This window comes from Danio rerio, chromosome 19 (assembly GCF_052040795.2).
Source record: "Danio rerio strain M-AB ecotype USA chromosome 19, GRCz13ab, whole genome shotgun sequence".
Classification (NCBI taxonomy): Eukaryota; Metazoa; Chordata; class Actinopteri; order Cypriniformes; family Danionidae; genus Danio; species Danio rerio.
Genome location: NC_141039.2, coordinates 2,334,100 through 2,355,000, shown reverse-complemented (window position 1 = coordinate 2,355,000; position 20,901 = coordinate 2,334,100). Strand labels below are relative to the sequence as shown.

Genomic DNA, 20,901 nt, shown 5'->3' with positions numbered 1-20,901 from the left:
TATAAGCTCCCTTAAGCAATAAATATTTTGATTGTCTGCTGAAGAATGACTTGCCTATTCACCGTAATTAAGTCTTTGAATTGCACTTTGAATCTGTATTTTGAAAATAGTCTAATATTATGTGCTGTCATCATAGCAAAGATGAAAGAAATCAGTTATTGGAGATGAGTTATTAAAACTATTATGTTCAGAAACAAGTCGAAAAAAATCTTCTTTCCACGAAACAGAAATTGGGGAGGAAAAGAGTTGCTAATATTCAGGAGAGCTAATAATTCTGACTTTAACTGCATATATAGTTATTTTCCTCCCTGCAAAGGAAAGATAAATAAATACAATAGAATAAAAATATGAAACAAACTGTGCTTTAAGCATCTTCACTGTAAGAAAAACACTTTAGCTATAAAAGTCCTTCAGTCAAGAGCAGTGAGGGATTTTCTCGTTTTGTTGTTTGATTAATAATCATTAAAACAGGCGGCAGCAGGAACATCGCACGCTGTCACTTTAATGGTTTGTCTTTCACGCCTTTTGATCCTCAACTTTGTGTTATCACACAAATGAGGGTTAATATGAATAATCACTAAACACCTCGTTTTGACATCTATTTGACCATTAAAGCGCTCACGTTAAGATGACTTTAGATGTGTGCGCTGACTGCGCTCTGCTCGTCTCAGTGTGCGAATGAGACCGAATGCTGACCGCATGCTTCTGTGTGTGCGAGTCGCACACACACACACATAAGCATGCTGTCTTTCGCGCTGCTAAGTTAATAATCGTTTATCTCGATTAATGGTTTTTCATAATCGAAAAAAAAAAACGAAATTGGATTTTCGATTAATTTTCGATTAATAGCTATTATGATTGCAAATGTGTTAAAATTTAAATTTTCTCTCTGTCAAACAGAAATTTGGAGAAAAAAAACAGGGGGGCTAATAATTCTGACTTCAACTGTATATGTCGGCAGCCTTAACCACTAGGCTATTGGTGCCCACTGCTTTAAACCCTCTTGAAATACACAGTCATAAAACACATGCAAATGATAAACTTTGACTCAGCAGTGACTCCACAAATACTCAATACTGCACGTCCAGCAATGTGATGAGTGCTGATGAACACATTGCAATATCGATGCTGAAATGATATATTGTGCAGCTAAAGAGGAGACGCATCTCAGTTTCACTCCTCATAATATTCATTCCCATCCTCCTGCTAATGTTTTCGACAGGCAGCACACACATCTGACTTTCTCTGGTCTGCTGACCTATTTTCCCCCAAACTCGGTCAAACGCGAGACCAATGGATTTTTCATGAGCCGCATTGGCTCTGCGCTGAAATCATGTTTAATTAACATTTAATGACCTCAGGATGATGATCTGAAGATGCAGAATCACCTTATAAACACTCTCTGGCCTGCTAAAAACTACCCTGACCCACTTTGGTTATCAAAGCAGTCCTATTATGCCCCTTTTTACAAGATGTCAGATAAGTCTCTGGTGTCCCTAGAGTGTATATGTGAAGTTTCAGCTCAAAACACCACACAAATAATGTTTTATAACTCTCTGAAACCGACCCTTTTAGACTTTGATCCTAATTGTGTTGTTTTGGTGACTGTCGCTTTAAATGCAAATGAGCTTGTGCTCTTTATAGAAGAGGGCGGAGCTACAAATGCCTGTGTGTCAGGATAGTGGCAGATTCAAAAACAAGACTGACGTCCTATGCTAATGAGGGAGAGATGGTCACTAGTGGGCGGGGCTTTCCTCCTCTTATGACATCATACAAAGGGAGAATGTCAATCAAAGTGTTTCTGCAGACTGTTTATATCAAGTCTGATTATAGCAAATGCAATTAATGAATGTGTACCATTAAAAGCTGCTTATATTCACACACTGCTGGCACACAATTGTATTTAAAGCTCTTGTAAGTGTGATTTTTGCATAATAACTCCCTTTTAAGGCAAGCTCATCCAGCTGAATACAAATATAGAGGGAACTGGCTGATCTGGTGACACAATCACTCTGATATAAACACTGTAAACTTCCCTGTGCTTTTATTAGCTTTTGTCTTAAATGCAGAAGTATCTTTGCATATGCTTTAAATAAACAACAAACTTCCTCTGGCTGGTTTTAGCACTGGAAAGCTTCTTTTATATATATATATATATATATATATATATATATATATATATATATATATATATATATATATATTTATTTCTAATATGTGTGTGTAAATATATATATATAATATGTGTGTGTAAATACATATATATATATATATATTAAGGGTGGAGCCGAACCCGAATACGGTATTCGGAAAGGCACGAATAGCGTGTTTTTACGAATACTTGATTCGAACAAATACTTGAAAAATTATTTGTATTCGGGAGCAAGAAAAACACTATATCAAAAAGCAGCGTTTCCTCATGAGACCACAGTGCATGCCCGCATGAGTGAATGAGTGAGAGAGAGAGAGAGAGAGAGAGAGAGAGAGAGAGAGAGAGAGAGAGAGAGAGAGAGAGAGAGAGAGAGAGAAGACACACGCTCAGTGCAAAACGTGCCAAAGCCCGAAACTGAAAGCGAGACATGACTTTTAAGGGGTTGTTTCATATGGATTTATTAATCATTCTTACTGTTCAGTGAACGCAAACTGCCGTAGTTTATTAAAGACGCAAACCCCTCACTGCACGTCAGCTGCGCGCCTTCAGCAGACCTCCTCATTCCTGCAGCACGAGAGCTTTATGATTGTTTATGCGCGCCAAAAGTGGCGGATCTGTCCGGTAAAATATCTGACTGCGTGTCACCGCATCCCTAAGGACTGTTTGGCGAAATATTTGACTGCATGTCACTGCAAATCAAACGACTGACACGATATAACTAGAGAAATCTCCACTGTGCCACTGTGCGTATGGCAAGCCGTTTTAGCATTTAAACCTTGTTCAGACTATCCATAAATATATTTAGAGATATCTCTAATTATATTTTGACTTGTCATAATTGTAATTCAGATTGGAAATATCTGCAAATATATTATGACTGACTAGTCATATTCCTCCATTGACTTCCATTGAAAAATATTTGCAGATATCTCTAAATAAACAAACAAACAAACTTTGTGTCTTTTTTTGTGGCTGCCAGATGATAATAGCAGGACTGTATCTTTTAGTATTATATAGAATACTTTTGTTCTGCCAGATCTCCCAGGCAGGGTTTTATTTAGATTTATTTAGTTAATTTTAGTTTTTGGAATTCTGTCCATTGGAAAAAAGTTCTTTCAGAAGAAGAACAGTTTTTTGAAGTATTATTTGTTTTTATTCTGTCTATTCAGTGTCCTTCAACAAGAACAGTGGTGGTGGGGTTCATAATATTCACAATGGTATTTTATTAGTTGTTGGTTTAACCATGGATGAGATAATGGCTTCTATGTTATTTTCTTTTCAATGACATTTCTTATCACATGTTCAAAAACAACAGCCAATATTGCATATCTATAATTTATATAATGGGTATAATTAAACAATACTTTCAATATAACGTAAATTAGAAGTGTAATAGAAAAAATATATATTTTTGCGCCATTTTGAATTTTACTCGAATACAAATACAAATACAAATACTTTTCCCTTCTCAACAAATACAAATACAAATACAAATACCGGCTGCTCCGCACATCCCTAATATATATATATATATATATATATATATATATATATATATATATATATATATATATATATATATATATATATATTAGGGGTGTGACTGTACACAAAATTGTTGGATATATATATGTGTGTGAGTGTGTGTGTGTGTGTGTGTGTATAAATGTATATATATATATATTTACATATATATTTACACATACATATATATATGTAAATGCTGTTCCTCCTTGCAGACATGCATTCACTAGTGCTCAGGAATCCCACAACCTCATCCAAAACGAGACAAAGACGGCTGTTTTCTGTCTGCAGAGACTCACAGGACTCTCATGGCCTCTGGGTGGAGCAGACAGTGAACAGTCTTTCTTTCTGGACGACTCTGGGTTATTTATGCAAGCTCTTTCTGTTTATGAATGTGGTACATGCACTGAAATAAAATCTTGGTCTAGATGCAGTATTCGCTCAGAAATCTTATGCGATCATCATCTATGTAGATTATTTTTGCATTTTGTGTGTTCTGTTTAACAGCACATATAGTGCAGAAACATAGTATGAGTGCTGGGTTCACTAGTTTGAGCAACCGAGCAAAAATAAATATGCAAATGATTTCTTGAATATTTAAATGTTCAGCTGAGATGAACTAACATAGTTGTGCATTTGCATGTGAGATGATTTTCAGTCACTTAATTAGAGACTGGAGTGACTTTCATCAGATTGCAGTCTGGTGAACACCTCCATGTGCTGTCTGCTCAACTGTGTGCTGACCTTGATCTGTCCGTGTGTGTGTGTGTGTGTGTGTGTGTGTGTATGTGTCTAATTAGCACAGGCTGTGGAGGTGCATGAGCTGTGAGGTCAGCTGACACGTGTGGTCTGTCATTGACTGCTGATGTCTGTCTCTCACGTGCACATAGAGGAGAACAGATGCCAGAGCACCCCTCAATGACAGACACATGTATTTGTCTGTCCATCAATCCATCCATCCGTCTGTCTGTCTGTCTATTGTTTTGATATTGTTCTATTATTTATGATTATATTGTGTTACCTGTCATTCTATCATTCCATTTACTGGTTCTATCTATCTATCTATCTATCTATCTATCTATCTATCTATCTATCTATCTATCTATCTATCTATCTATCTATCTATCTATCTATCTATCTATCTATCTATCTATCTCAGTATATCCATCAGTCCATCCATCTATCAGTATATCCATTCATCTATCCATCCATCCATCCATTAGTATATCCGTCCATCTATCCATCTATCAGTATATCCGTCCATCTGTCCATCCATCTATATCCACCCGTCCATCCATCCATCCATCCATCCATCCATCCATCCATCCATCCGTCCATCCATCAGTATATCCATCCATTCATTCATTCATCCATCAGTATATCCATCCATCCATCTATCAGTATATCAATCCATCCATCATTATATCCATTCATCCATCCATCCGTCCATCCATCAGTATATCCGCTCATCTATCCATACATCCATCCATCCATCCATCTATCAGTATATCCATTCATCCGTCCATCCTTCTATCCATCCGTCCATCCATCCATCAGTATGTCCATTCATCCATCTGTCCATCTATTAGTATATCCATTCATCCATCCATCCATCCATCCATCCATCAGTATGTCCATCCATCCATCTATCAGTATATCAATCCATCCATCCATCTATCATTATATCCATTCATCCATCCATTAGTATATTCATCAATCCATCCATCCATCCATCCATCCATCAATCAGTATGTCCATCCATCCATCCATCCATCTATCAGTATATCAATCCATCCATCCATCTATCATTATATCCATTCATCCATCCATCCATCAGTATATCCACTCATCTATCCATACATCCATCCATCCATCCATCCATCCATCCATCTATCAGTATATCCATTCATCCGTCCATCCTTCTATCCATCCGTCCATCCATCCATCCATCCATCCATCCATCCATCCATCCATCAGTATGTCCATTCATCCATCCGTCCATCTATTAGTATATCTATTCATCCATCCATCCATCCATCCATCCATCCATCAGTATGTCCATCCATCCATCTATCAGTATATCAATCCATCCATCCATCCATCTATCATTATATCCATTCATCCATCCATTAGTATATTCATCCATCCGTCCATCTATTAGTATATCTATTCATCCATCCATCCATCCATCCATCAATCAGTATGTCCATCCATCCATCTATCAGTATATCAATCCATCCGTCTATCCATCTGTATATCCATTCATCCATCCATCCATCCATCCATCCATCCATCTATCAGTATATCAATCCATCCATCCATCTTTCATTATATCCATTCATCCATCCATCCATCCATCCATTCATTAGTTTATTCATTCATCTATCCATCCATCCATCTATCAGTATATCCATCCATCCGTCCATCCATCAGTATATCCATTCATCCATCCATCCATCCATCCATCCATCCATCCATCTATCAGTATATTCATCCATCCGTCCATCCATCAGTATATCTAATCATCTATCTATCTATCTATCTATCTATCTATCTATCTATCTATCTATCTATCTATCCATCCATCCATCAGTATATCCATTCATCCATCCATCCTTCTATATATCCGTCTATCCATCCATCAGTATGTCCATCCGTCCATCTATCAGTATATCCATTCATCCATCCATCCTTCTATTCATCCATCCACCCATCCATCCATCCATCTATCCATATAAAACTAGTGATTTTGACGAAACTACTTTGAAATGTGAACTCTTTTGTAGATTTCAAATGTAAAACTCAAATGTACATTTTCTTTGATGTGTTATTTATTATTATTGATGTCATATTCTAAATTTTTTAAATATTCTAAACTAGAAATGCCAGCAGTCTCTATTAAAGCAGTGCTCCGGCCACAGTAATAGGTGTAGCCAGTCTGTCAATAAAGGCAAATACACGATGAACTGCCAAGATGAACCAATATCTGACAAGTGTTCTTTATAAACTACATTTTAAATCTATTTTTGGCCTGAAATCAGCCATTGAATATGATACAGCAATAATATCTCCTAGTCTTTGGGCCGTTTATCATTCAGATCATTCATATGGGATCAGATCAGCTGTAGGTCAGTGGAGGTGTTCTCCTATGCTGTGCTCTGATTGGCTGTAAAGTGGGCATTGGCGCTCTGACCACGAGACAGCTGCGTTTTCTGTCTCACCCACTGACACAGACAGATCATGGTGGTCTTTCAGAGTGAAAACAGGACACTTACACAAGACCACCTTCCTTCATTTGTAATCTATATCTAGCATTGACACACACACACGTTTGTTTTGGTGAATTGTGGGGACGTTCTTTAAGTTTCCTTTGTTTTTATACTGTACTGTGTTAGTACACTAGACTGTGTGGAAAATCGGAGCACTGAGAGGAACCCCACGCCAATATGGAAAGAACATGCAAACTCCACACAGAAATGCCAACTGGGACTTGAGCTAGCGACCTTCTTGCTGTGAGGTGACAGTGCTAACCACTGAGTCACCGTGCCGCCACCACTAAATCATAATAACTCAAATATTTACTCCTAATGACTGTAATGAAAGAAAATAAGCTGGAGACCATGTTGACTCACAGATCCAGGCTGTTATTTATGACCTGTGTTGACTTCTGCTTAAACAAATCAGGTTTTACCAGGAGCCTTTATAAGATTAGCTGATGCTGGCTTTTTCTTGCCTCCACTTTTCTGTGTCATCTAAATCGTGTAAAATAGACTGAGAGTATGAGCGCTTGACTGAAGACATTTTAATAGTGCTAATCAATCATTTCAGTGGCAAATAAAACTCATTTGGGGTCAATAAAAAAAAGAATAGGGTGAAGCAGTGGCGCTGTAGGTAGTGCTGTCGCCTCACAGCAAGACAGTCGCTGGGTCGCTGGTTCGAGCCTCGGCTCAGTTGGCGTTTCTGTGTGGAGTTTGCATGTTCTCCCTGCGTTCGCGTTGGTTTCCTCCGGGTGCTCCGGTTTCCCCCACAGTCCAAAGACATGCAGTACAGGTGAATTGGGTAGGCTAAATTGTTCATAGTGTATAAGTGTGTGCGTGTGTGAATATGTGTGTGGATGTTTCCCAGAGATGGGTTGCGGCTGGAAGGGCATCTGCTGTGTAAAAACTTGCTGGATAAGTTGGCGGTTCATTCCGCTGTGGCAACCCCGGATTAATAAAGGGACTAAGCCGACAAGAAAATTAATTAATGATTGAATATTTAAATAATATAATATATAATATATTTCATCAAACAATCTTACAAAATGTATCAATTAGCATTGATAATAATAATACATACAGCGCTCAGCCTAATTGAGTACACCCTATTTTGAAAGTGAATATTTTCCTGCATTTCTCAGTGAATATATGCGATGTATTTTGGTGCATTTAAACAAAACAGATTTTTTAAACAGATATATTTATTTCAATAATATTTTAGTCACCAAACATATTTAGAAATTGAAAGAATATTGCAAAAACAATTACAACCTACAAATTTTTTTTTTTAAATCCTTTTTTTTATTTTTTTTTTTTTTTGCTCCTCTTGATTTTTTCTCTTTTTTAAATTTGTATTTAATATTTTTCTTTAACATATAAATTTGGGTGTTCTAGTAAGTTATTTTGTTAGATCAGCTCCAGAATTAGCTTCAGTACTGACTAATCTAATGTATAAGCACTAATATAATATTGTAAAGCTTCCTAATAAAAATCTGAATTTAAAAGAGATTTGTGAGGGGTGCACTTATATATGCTGAGCACTGTATTTATTAAGCAGCAAATCAACTTATTAGAACAATTAATGAAGGTTTGTGGAGGTAATTATTGTAAAAGGATCTCAATAAATATAATTTGAACATTCTTATTTAATTTCTCTAACCGAATACTGTTAAACTCCCCAGAAAACCTCATTAAAGCACTATTTATTTCATTTTTCTTTACTCTATTGTATTTATCTATGCTTGTAATTTGTTTTATGCATGATTCACCCTGCTAATTATCTCAATTTATCTAAATTAATGAATTCTTATCTAAATAGACCTATTCATGTCATATATTCATATATAATGCTAAAATATTGCAGTCAGATTTTTTTATATCATGCAGCCCTACTTTGCATACATTATATCAGGGGTCAATTTAGCTCCAACTTGCCTCAACAACCGTGCCTGGATGTTTTAAGTATACCTAGTAAGACCTTGATTAGCAGGTGTGTTTGATTAGGGCTGGAGCTAAAATCTGCAGGACACCGGCCCTCCATGTACAATTTTGGTCACCACTGCATTATGAAGTATATTACAATAGGAGATCATTTTCATCAGAACTGTGTATTAGTGCTGTCATATGATTAATTTTAAAATAAAAGTTCATATTTTTAAATACATTTCCAAGTGCTGTGTATAAATATATATGCAGCCACAACCCAGTACTGGGAAACACCTATACACACTCATACACTATGGCCAGTTTAGTGAATCAATTCCCTTATAGTGCATGTGTTTGGACTGTGGGGGAAAACAGAGCACCCGGAGGAAACCCACGCCAACATGGGGAGAACATGCAAACTCCATGCAGAAACGCCAACTAAACCAGCTGGGACTCGAACCAGTGACCTTCTTGCTTTGAGGTGACAGTGCTAACCACTGTCGTCTATATTTATACATATATACATTAAAAAATGTGCTTGAATGTGATTAATCGCGAATAATCATTTGATAGCATTACTGTGCACTAATATTTCACAATATTACAGTTTTACTGAATGTTCTGATCAAATTTACCAGACTACATTAATAAAATGACTCGTATAAAGTGTAAACATGTGGATATTTCTGCTCATAAACACATTTTGCTCCTCTACTCAGTTCTAATAGAGTCAGAAGCTGAGCAGAACTCTCACCACAGTCACCTGCTGGATATAAAAAGCTCTTTTATGAGAGTCTGACAGCACATCAGTGTTGATTTATGACTGTCACAAGGTGATAATAAGGAGAATTTCATGACTGAAAGCAGCAGTCCGTCCTCACACACACATAGTCACATGACACTGCAGACGGATGCTCCTTCATATTGAAGATTGCGCCTGTAATAATTGCCTCTTCATGCTAAGCTGCTGCAGTCGCTTCATGCATTAGTGTACGTTACAGCAGAGCGCCATGTTCAGTCGCCTCTCCAAAGCTGTTTGTATCTATGGAAAGTGCCGAGGCCTGTTTGCAAACACATTAGCGTGCGTCAGTATACTGGACTGCAGGACATTCATTATTGAGGCTCTGACAGGACAGGCTGTGTTTGAGGTGGAAGATGGTGGTCATGTGATTATGACAAGTTAAACTGGGCCAAGCATGTTTGCGCCTTCTCAGATTTCAGGGAACTTCATACTTTCTTTGATGTTGTTATATATTTATTGTTATAGCGATGGTTTACAACTAATAAAGTACAAATTCATGCAGCTTTGCAATGTGAAGCAGCTTGATTTTTGTACATACCCCTATATACATTTCTGGAGAACACCGAATATGTCTCAGGAGCTACGTTTTTTTGCAGTTTTTGTTTTCACGAATCCACCAGAGGCCGCTATGTACGCTTTTTCACATCTCAAATTTTTCTCGTGAGTGCCATTCGCACCTGCTGTTCTCACATAAATCCACTAGAGGTCACTGTTGACTGACTGACTGACCGACCAATCAACTGACCCACCCTCTTCCCTCCCTAAACCCAACCGATAGTGTTTTAAAAAGCAGCAATTGACCCGCGCACCCAGAAACCCACAAGATAGTGTTTTCAAAAGCAATCCAGAAAGAGAAAATCCCTCGGCTGATTTTTACCACATTCTCACTCACTCAATATTTACTTGTTTATTTTATTTTTTGGCTTCTCTTTTTGTTTTACCTGCATTCTGGAATCATTCTTCACCGGACTTGAACCCTGTCATCATGGTCAACTCCTCTCTATGTCTCAAATCTCCCGATGTACATGTCGAGCAACCAGACAAACTGGTAACAGCAGGAAAGACTTCTATATAGAGGTAAGCGGTCAGCTGCTTGCGTGGAAAGGAACAGCGTCATACCACCCCGTAGTGTTCATTTTAAAGACGAAATGCAGCCATATGTTCTTCTGGCTACATAATTCGTGCTCTCCAGAAACGTATATAGGGTTACGTTTTTCAGAATGAGCTTGTGTTGCTCTATTTTGCATTGTTATTATAAATTTTAGATGATAAATTTTAGGTGTCAACTTTTAAATCTTGTCTTAAGACACATCGCTTTGCCCAAGCCTTGTTATGACTATATTATGATGGTCTTATAATTAGCGTTTTTGCATATATATATATATATATATATATATATATATATATATATATATATATATATATATATATATATATATATATATATATATAATTATTATTTATTAAGTCTTTATTAATTATTTTATTAATTATTATTAGTATTAATTATAACGGTTTTGTTTAAATGTGTATTTTGTAAGGTGACCTTGGGTGTCTAGAAAGGCGCCAATAAAAAAAAATATTATTATTATTACTTATAGAATTGATTTATTACTAAAAGTTCAAATATGTGTGAATATGTGTTGCATTGTCAATTAAACATTACAGATATTTATGTCACAATTAAACCATATATTATGATTATAGTGCTTATTTAAACAAAAGAAAAGGTCATCATACTATATTTTAAAACTTTTGATATTATTTTAAACTTGCTGACAATTGGGTAAAACCAAGTGATTTGAAGGATAGCAAGGTATATACGCTTAGAAATTAATTAAATATAATTAAAGAGTTTTTGGGTACTGCATTGCAATCTTAAAATATAGTCTTTTAATGTCATGTTTCATTAGTTATTTTATATATATATATATATATATATATATATATATATATATATATATATATATATATATATATAAATATATAGTGTATTTAGTAACAGGAATTAAGTATGAACAATAGTTGTACACTATTTATTAATTACAGTTCAACGTTAACCAATGCATTATTAAAATCTAAATGTATGCTTGTTGACATTAGTTAATGCACTGTTAATTAACATGAACTAACTTTATTTTCATTAACTAACATAATTAATACTGTACTAAATGTATTATTTATAGTGTTCATGATAGTAAAGTCATTAACTAATACCTTATTGCAAAGTTGTTACTGAATGTCTTGCTAGTTAAGCTACTGTTAGACTGAATATGAACATTTAAAGGGAGTCTCTTGTAAATCATGGTAAAACATTATTGTTTGCACAGACAAATACAATTTAATGTATGAACTAAAATCAGTGTTCGCTAGCAAAAGTGTTTTGCATATATTTGACATACAGCCCGGCTCTAGACATGCTACGGCACATTTCTACATAGTTTCCATTCGTGTTTATAGTCGCCTGTATTTTCGTACAGACGGTTTCAGATGTTGGAGTCAGTAAATGTGTGTGTGTTTCTCTCTCTGTGTGTGTGTGTGTGTGTGTGTGTGTGTGTGTGTGTGTGTGTGTGTGTGGCTCTGAATGCCCTCTTGAACCGGTCATCAGCTGTTTAACAATCCTCCATCACCGCAGACAGACCTGCATTACATAACCCTGATTTCTAGCCGGCTGACAGCGCTCAAAAAATCATGTTGGCTGCTTGTTCAAACTACTCATTTAATTTGAGCTGAAACAACACATTTCTTGAGGTATAATAAAACAAACCATGCATCTTGGATGGATTATGTGTGCTGATCTGACCTGTCGGGCTGCTCTTCTGGCCTCCCAGTATGGTTTTGATTCTTCCACAGCTTTGCCGATCTTCTTCACCTGCTCGTCCAGCTTGACCGTTGCCTCCACCAGCACAGCACGAAACTTCTGCCGGGAGTCCTGAACAACCAGAAGCATATTTTGGAGTTGGTAATTATAAAAATCTATCCTCAAAATCTCCAGTAAATGATTCAGTGATTAAATTAATCTGCTCCATTAATCATTCACAATCCTGAATATACAGTTGAAGTCAGAATTAGTTTAACGGAGAGATTTTTTCAACACATTTCTAAACATAATAATTTCATTAACTCATTTCTAATAACTGATTTATTTTATCTTTGCCTTGATGACAGTAAATAATAGACTTCAAGACACTTCTATACAGCTTAAAGTGACATTTAAAGGCTTAACTAGGTTAATTAGGTTAACTAGGCAGGTTATCATAACTTTCCGGATTAACGATGGTTTGTTCAGTAGACTATCGAAAACAAATATAGCTTAAAGGGGCTAATAATATTGACCTTTAAAATTTTTTAAATGCTTTTATTCTAGCCGAAATAAAACAAGACTTTCTCACGAAGAAAAAATGTTATCAGACATACTGTGAAAATGTCCTTGCTCTGTTAAACATTCATTCATTCATTCATTTTCTTGTCGGCTTAGTCCCTTTATTAATCCGGGGTCGCCACAGTGGAATGAACCGCCAACTTATCCAGCAAGTTTTTACACAGCGGATGCCCTTCCAGCTGCAACCCATCTCTGGGAAACATCCACACACATTCACACACACACTCATACACTACGGACAATTTAGCCTATCCAATTCACCTGTACCGCATGTCTTTGGACTGTGGGGGAAACCAGAGCACCTGGAGGAAACCCACGCGAAGGTAGGGAGGACATGCAAACTCCACACAGAAACGCCAACTAAAACGAGGTTCGAACCAGCGACCTTCTTGCTGTGAGGCAACAGCACTACCTACTGCGCCACTGCCTCGCCTCTGTTAAACATCATTTGGGAAATATTTTTAAAAAAAAATTCAAAGGGGTCTAATAATTCTGACTTCAGCTGTAAATGTAAAGTGCATTTTTTGACTGGAGTAAGCATCATTGAGCCATGCTGTCTTAGGTCAATCATAGTATTCAGATGCATTATGGATAATAAATTCAGCTGCATGCAGTATTAAATAAAAGCCACCGACAGCTGAGTTGTCTTGTCTTTGTGTTGCAAAGTGGTCAGGAGCGAGTTACTGTACATTGAGTCTGACTGAATCCCAGTGCACTGATAGGCTCATCATATCCAGGCAGCATGAACTGTACGCTCAGGAATCTCAGAATTATGTGCGTCCATCTTTCAGTTTCACAGCAATGAAACGCTTTGATAATCCGCCCTTTGTTGCTCTCTGAAAAGCGCTGCTTCAGCTAACTCAATTCAGCCTTTAACAGAGTTAAGAAAGAATCTGCAAGCCGCTTTCTAGACACAAACTCCTCCTCAGCACAAGCAAAGAGTGGTGTTTATTGCATTAAAGGAGTTTGATTCACGTGTCTATCGGGCTCAGTCGGTGATGAATCTGTTGTCGGGTGGGTTTGGTCGTTCTGATGATAAATATAAAAACACTGACATCTACATCCTTCCACACAGGACCTCAGTGAGAACATGCACGCCACAGGGATTTAGACTTCCTCTGACAGACTGACACTTCCTGGTTCAGTCCTGACCATCACATACAGTGTAATGTGGGTGAGCATTCCTAATATTTCCTGATTAAATACAGAAGTGAGGAGGGAGAAATAGCCATGAATCTGATATTAGGCTTTGAAGATGACCTATTATGCCCCTATTTACAAGATGTAAAATAAGTATCAGATGTCCCTAAAGTGTTCCAGCTCAAAATCCTTGCTCTGTTAAACATCATTTGTGAAATAATAAAACAAAAAATCAAAGGGGGGCTAATAATTCTGACTTCAACTGTGTGTATGTATATATATATATATATATATATATATATATATATATATATATTTTTTTTTTTTTTTTTTTTTTTTAGGGTGTAATGATACGCATAGTCATATTGAACCGTTCGGTACAAGACTTTCGGTTTGGTACACATTACAAACCGAGCGATTCAATTCAGACTAACATCTAAAAAGCAACGCTCATCATGGCATCCCAAATGACGTGGCAGACAACATGCTGCCTTCCCCGCTGTCATGTTAAACAGTAGACCATCGCTTTTGAACTCAGAATATCACTTTATTAAAGCATGCACCCATTAGCAATCTTGCTAGCTTCTGTGTCAGCCTGGCTGCTTGTGTTGGCTCCACCCCCGTTGCCCCAGCAATCCTGGACCCCCGACACAAAAGAGCCAACCTCCAAACACTACTCCAGGCACGCGCTACACTAGCTCACAAAATGGCGAGTAACGTTAATGTAATCCCAGACATCCCAAGTCTCCCGAAGCTTCTGGGATGCCTGCACACGAAGGATAATCTTCACGAAATTGCGCCCCCCCCGGGGCCCTAAATACGTAGCACACCCCTCGCCACCGCATCCCTCCTAGTCGCTCCCAGTTCTTCAGATACGTTGGGCACAACTCACCCCCGTCGCTCAGGTACATCGCACGCACACGCCTCCACCGCTCTTCAGATACATCGCGCACCATCACCGCTACCAAGAGTGGTGGAAAATAAAACATCTAAGAGATCTAAATTGTTTGAAGAAAATGTTAAATATTCTTCCATGTGGGTTTGTACAATTCATAATTAGCATTGATATAGTGTTTTCTTTTTTATTTATTTAGTTTTTATTATTATTATAAGAATTTTTTTTTTTGCTTATTCTCATTGCTCTGTTTGCTGAACTTTATTTATTTTATTTTTCACTCTTTTTGTTTCTTTTCTTTTTCTTCAACTCCTCCCCCTCATTTTCTGTTTTTTTTTCTATTTTATTTTTATTTTTTATTTTATTTATTATTATTATTTTATTAATTTTGGTTTATTATTATTAGTTTGTTTTCTCTTTTCCTCTCTTTCCCCTTCTACTTACTACTATTATTATTATTTATTATTATTATTATTATTATTGTTATTATTATTATTATTATTATTATTGTTATTATTATTATTATTATTATTATTATTACTTGTCTTCTCCCTGATTTCCCATCCTCCCCTTTCCTCGACATCCTTGTCATAAATGGTATTACTTTTATTTTTTGTTATCATTATTATTATTACTGTTCTGACTTGTCCTGTTATCTTTTCATTATCATTATTACAAGTATTTATACCATTATCATTAGTAAGGTTGCAGTTGTTGTAGTTGTAACAGTAGTAGTTGTAGTAGTAGTAGTAGTAGTTGAAGTAGTAGTCATTGTAATAGTATCGATTGTTATTAAGTAATTGTTACGGAGATTATAGAAGTTGTAGTTCATGTAGTAATAGATGTCATTGGTATAGTAGTAGCAGAAGTAGTAATGGTGTGGTGGTTACAGTAGTAGTAGTAGTAATCGTTGTTGGTGTAGTAATATCAGTAGTAGATGTTGTTGATGTAGATGTAGTAGAAGTGATTGTAGTAGTAGTAGTAGTAGTGGCAATGGCAGTAGTAGTAGTAGTAGTAGTCGCAGTAGACATTGTTGTATTAATTGTAGCAAACGCTATAGTAGTATCAGTAGTAGTAGTAGTCGTTGTAGTAGTATCAGTAATAGTAGACATTGTAGTAGTAGTAGTCGTGGTTGTGGCTGTAGTAGAAGCATTAGTAGTTGTAATATAAGTAACTTTCTGTAGTAGTAGTTGTTGTAGCACTTGTGATTTATTATTATTGTTGTCAGTTATTACTGTTGTCCTTTCTTTCTTTTTACTCTCATATTTACTATCATACATTAATAAGCATTGTTGTTACTCTCTACCTCTGACTGGTTTCTTTCTATATGTTTTATTTATATCTGTGACACTTGCTTCATTTATTGACTGTTATTGTTCCTAATGTATGTACTCTGACCTGTCCACCAAGTTACCTTTACATGCATACACACACTCACATGCACACACTCACGCACATACCAGTACCTAACTATATTGTTGATGTTTTTGTTGTTTTTGTTTTGTTGCTTTGTATTTGTTATCTGTTGATGTTTTCTTGTATTTGTATGATTTTTGCATATACTAATAAAAAAAAATAAAATAAAAAAAAATAAAAAAAAGAAGAAAATGTTAAATGTAATAGAGCCCCGTTACAATATTCCTTCATAAGCTCATTTCAGTCAGATAATTCCTGCTTTCAGATCCACTGAAATGGCAGTGACCGTCAAATCAAGCAGATCTGTGTTGTCTAAAGAGAAGAGGGACACTCATCCTTCTGAAAATAAAAAAAATACTTCAAAATTAATTGAAACTGAGTTCCATATACAAACTAAATTGTTCTTTTCTTTTTATTTGTTGAACTGCTACAATATTATATTTATTTTTTGTAAGCAGCTTTTTCAGCTTTTTAGTATTGAGTATAAAGAAGGATTTGTTTTATTTGCTGCTAAGCAGAAACCCCGGTGTAAAGCTCTATTACTTTTTAAAGTAAAAGAAAAAAAAAGCAGGCTCATACTTTTATGATGTTAGTTTTAATACATTGAAAAATTAAATCAAGAGAAACAATCTGGCTTTTTTCTTTTTTTGCTGTATCGAAAACGTTCTGAACCGTGACACCACTGTATCGTATCGAACATTTTTGTGAACAGTAACACCCCTAATATATATATATATACATACATACATACATACATACATACATACATACATACATACATATATATATATATATATATATATATATATATATATATATATATATATATATATATATATATATATATATATATATATAGGGGTGTTACTGTTCACAAAAATGTTATATATATATATATATATATATATATATATATATATATATATATATATATATATATATATATATATATATATATATATATATACACACACATTCATTCATTTATTCATTTTCCGGGGTCGCCACAGCAGAATGAACCGCCAACTTATCCAGCATGTTTTATGCAGCGGATGCCCTTCCAGCCGCAACCCATCTCTGGGAAACACACACACACGTATATATATATCTATATATATATATATATATAGATGTATATATGTCTATTTTTCAGTATGAGTTTTCGTTTTGTTTTATTTCAAAAAACATTTAGTGTTAGTACAATAACCCTGATATATTAAAATAATATTTCTCTTCTTTTATTTTGGTCATGGTATTACAATTAAATTCTATTGAAATACTTTGGAATTCAATGCTGTTGACATATGGCACTATAAGTTTAGCAAAAAACTACATATTTTTGTAAGGATGCATATGCAAAATCTATTAAAGATATTATAAATTAGCTGAAACAAATCAAGGAAATGGACGTTTCTTGTGCCAGTATATCCACTGGCAATTTACTCCTTGTTTGTATTCCAGTGAAGAAGCAGAGTCTCCAGGGATTGGAATGACAAGCATTTTCCTAAACGACTCCTTAAGCAGTTGTGGCTTTCAGGGCAGGAATTCCAGATTTCCCCTGTTTGCTCTACAGATATAGACCTGTCAGTCACATACAGGGAACTTCCTATTGGTAGGTGGTGGAATGGAGGGCGGAGCTGAGCTCTTAGACTTGTTCCACTGTGAAATTCCCCCTGCAAACATTTTCAGCAGAAACAAGCAAGAGCTCAAAGCAAGCCTGTGGAAAGCTCACCTCCAGTTCTGTCTCCCATTGGTTGATGTTATCCGTGGACTGGTTCAGTTTCTCCAGCTCTCCCTGTGCAGAGATAAAGCAGTGGAGATTGCAGTTAGATGTCAGTGGAACAACATCTGGAAAGTGTTATTGATGTAACCCAATGCTAAAGTGAAGCTGAAATGCACACTGATGTTAGCTTCACGCTGATGACACACAGATGTTGTTTTCATTTGCAGATCATGCGTTTGTTTTCCTACATGGGTGGAGGATGAAAAACCAGTTCAACTAGCACAGTCTTTAGCACAAGGCTCTTTGCAGTGCTCTCTTATCAAGAGAAATGCCTTCTTTTATTGTAAAGGACGTTCACTTTTATTGTAAAGTGCACTTTTAAAGCAAAAGATGTTACAAAAAGATCTTTTGAATGATAAAACAAGCACTCAAGAAGAAGAAGATAAAGTATCAGGACAGACTTTAATCTCTTAATGCTATATGAGAACTAAAAGAGTTTTCACAGTGATGCCATACAGTAGAACCATTATCATTCATTCATTTTCCTTCGGCTTAGTCCCTTTATTCATCAGGGGTCGCCACAGCGGAATGAACCGCCAACTATTCCAGCATATGCTTTAAACAGCGAATGCCCTTCCAGCCGCAACCCAGTACTGGGAAATATCCATACACACTCATACACTACGGCCAGTTTACTTCATTCAATTCCCCTAAAGCGCATGTGTTTGGACTGTGGGGGAACATGCAAACTCCACACAGAAATGGCAGCTGACCCAGCCGAGGTTCGAACCAGCGACCTTTTTGCTGTGAGGTGGCAGCACTACCTACTGTGCCACCGCATCGCCTATTATGTTTTATTTTTTTTATTATTCAAATGGACAAATTGTGACTGAGGAAAGTTGAATGTGCTGGCCAGTTTGTTATTCATCTTATAAATGACACAATAAGCTACAGTTTTTAATTTAAAACTTTTTTCTAAAGATATATGATTATTATCTGTCATTTTTTTTTAATTCTAAATACATAAGAAATATGTTTGATACAGCAAAAAGTGTGGTTATGATGACCTGACAAGCTAATTCAGCTAAAATGTGTGCTTAATGTCACCTAAATGCAGTATTTAAACCTCATGATTAAATAGAAAATGAGGTGAATAACTGCAAAAAGGTCCACTTATTGAGAAAAAAACACCATTTTCACCAGGCTAGCTACGGCCCTGTGTAGTTTATTTTGAATAATCAGTTTAAAATGGCATTATGATCCAACAGATCGCACTATTATGTTTTTCGTTTTCTTTTTCATTCTTTTATAACCTATTTTAACTCATTTTAATTTGTTTTTATATGTTTTTAATAATTTTTATTGTTTGCATTTTATGTTCCTAAACTTGTCTTTTTTATTCCTGTTTATGTAAAGCACTTTGAATTGCCACTGTGTATGAAATGTGCTATATAAATAAACTTGCCTTGCCTTGCCTATTATGACTTTAAGACAACATTACTATTTTATGATTAGTCCTAAACTGCTAACATGATTTCTCTATATAGAATTCTTAAATAATACTTTTATGAAATGATTTTAAGAAGGTAAAAGTCTGAATGTGCGAGTATAAGACCAACTTGCCCTTCAGAAACGACACTGAATCCTGCATGCAGTGCACGTGAGATCAATTGTTTCTTTACCAGAGGAAACTGAGTTCTAAATATGACGTCAAAGTAAACATGTATCAGATTGTCAATGCAACAATGAAACAATGTAACATAAAATAAGAGATGATGTAACGATTTGGGGTTCCCCTCATCAAATCAAACACCAGCTGGTTTTTATGACAATCTGAACAAGCATAGGGGTGGAATCGTATATTACACGACAAAATATGCTCGAGTTTTGCAGCTATAAGTTTAAAAGCCCGTGCAGTTTACCTTCAGTTCAGGTTTTGTCAAGGTTAAATAAGAATAAGTTAGACAATTCCACATATTTACTATGATAGAGCCTGTAGGAATCCCCTCAGCTTTCGTTTTAATCCGCTTTAAGCCTTTTTGTCGTTGTGAATTCTCGCATTGATTTCTATCTCATACCTGAATCCTCGGGTCGACCTCTTCTTCCTCCAGAGACTCCGAGTCTTCATCAGATTTGTTCTCTTTCTCTGGCTCGTTCATTTTGCTTGTAGACGTGATTGTTTTTCTTTACCGGCTGAACAAAGCGTGTCTCTGTCCGGGATAACGGGTTCCAGATCCGCGCATCTGCGGTCACTCCATTAGACAGCCAGAAAACGCGATTAAAAGAGACTAAATCGATCCCTCACATTAGATATGAAAGATATCGTGCGTATACCGACACACACACACACCCGTAGAAAACACCGGCAGAAGGAGAATGAGATCTGCCGAGATCCTGCCCGCCTCCTCCGGCACAAACACCCGCTGCTGTGCTCAAGAGGAGGGTCACTACAGTTCACACACACACACACGCACACACACAGAGAGAGAGAGAGAGAGACACGGGAAAGAACTGCTTTATCTGCGTTTTTTAGTTAGTATTAGTGTAAAAATGTAACAAAAAATATTGCAATACATACTTGAATGATGCTTTAATTTATTTTAATAGGCTAATCAGGTTTCAACTATTTTTACTCAAAGTTAAACTTATTATTTGTTGTCAGTTGGTGTAAGTTGAGATGACTA

The 20,901-nt window shown here is 36.1% G+C and overlaps 2 protein-coding genes and 1 long non-coding RNA gene across 3 annotated transcripts in view; 1 reads left to right on the top strand and 2 right to left on the bottom strand.

Moving 5' to 3' along the window:
• Positions 1-20,668, bottom strand: part of sh3bp5a (SH3-domain binding protein 5a (BTK-associated)) — a 38,174-nt gene extending 17,506 nt beyond the window's left edge. The window contains exons 1-3 of the mRNA XM_087295201.2: positions 20,296-20,668; positions 18,227-18,289; positions 12,465-12,593 (exon numbers count right to left, since the gene is read on the bottom strand). Of these exons, the coding sequence (XP_087151327.2) occupies positions 12,465-12,593; positions 18,227-18,289; positions 20,296-20,376 (273 nt within the window). The 5' untranslated portion in view covers positions 20,377-20,668. The remainder of the gene's footprint in view (positions 1-12,464; positions 12,594-18,226; positions 18,290-20,295) is intronic.
• The window catches only part of dennd3a (DENN/MADD domain containing 3a), a 400,395-nt gene that overhangs the window by 130,827 nt on the left and 248,667 nt on the right, over positions 1-20,901 (bottom strand). The window lies entirely within an intron of this gene.
• LOC141378955 (uncharacterized) lies at positions 12,307-19,693 on the top strand. Its single transcript, XR_015516337.2, has 3 exons — positions 12,307-12,623; positions 14,119-14,217; positions 17,956-19,693. It is a non-coding gene; the product is annotated as an uncharacterized LOC141378955 (long non-coding RNA).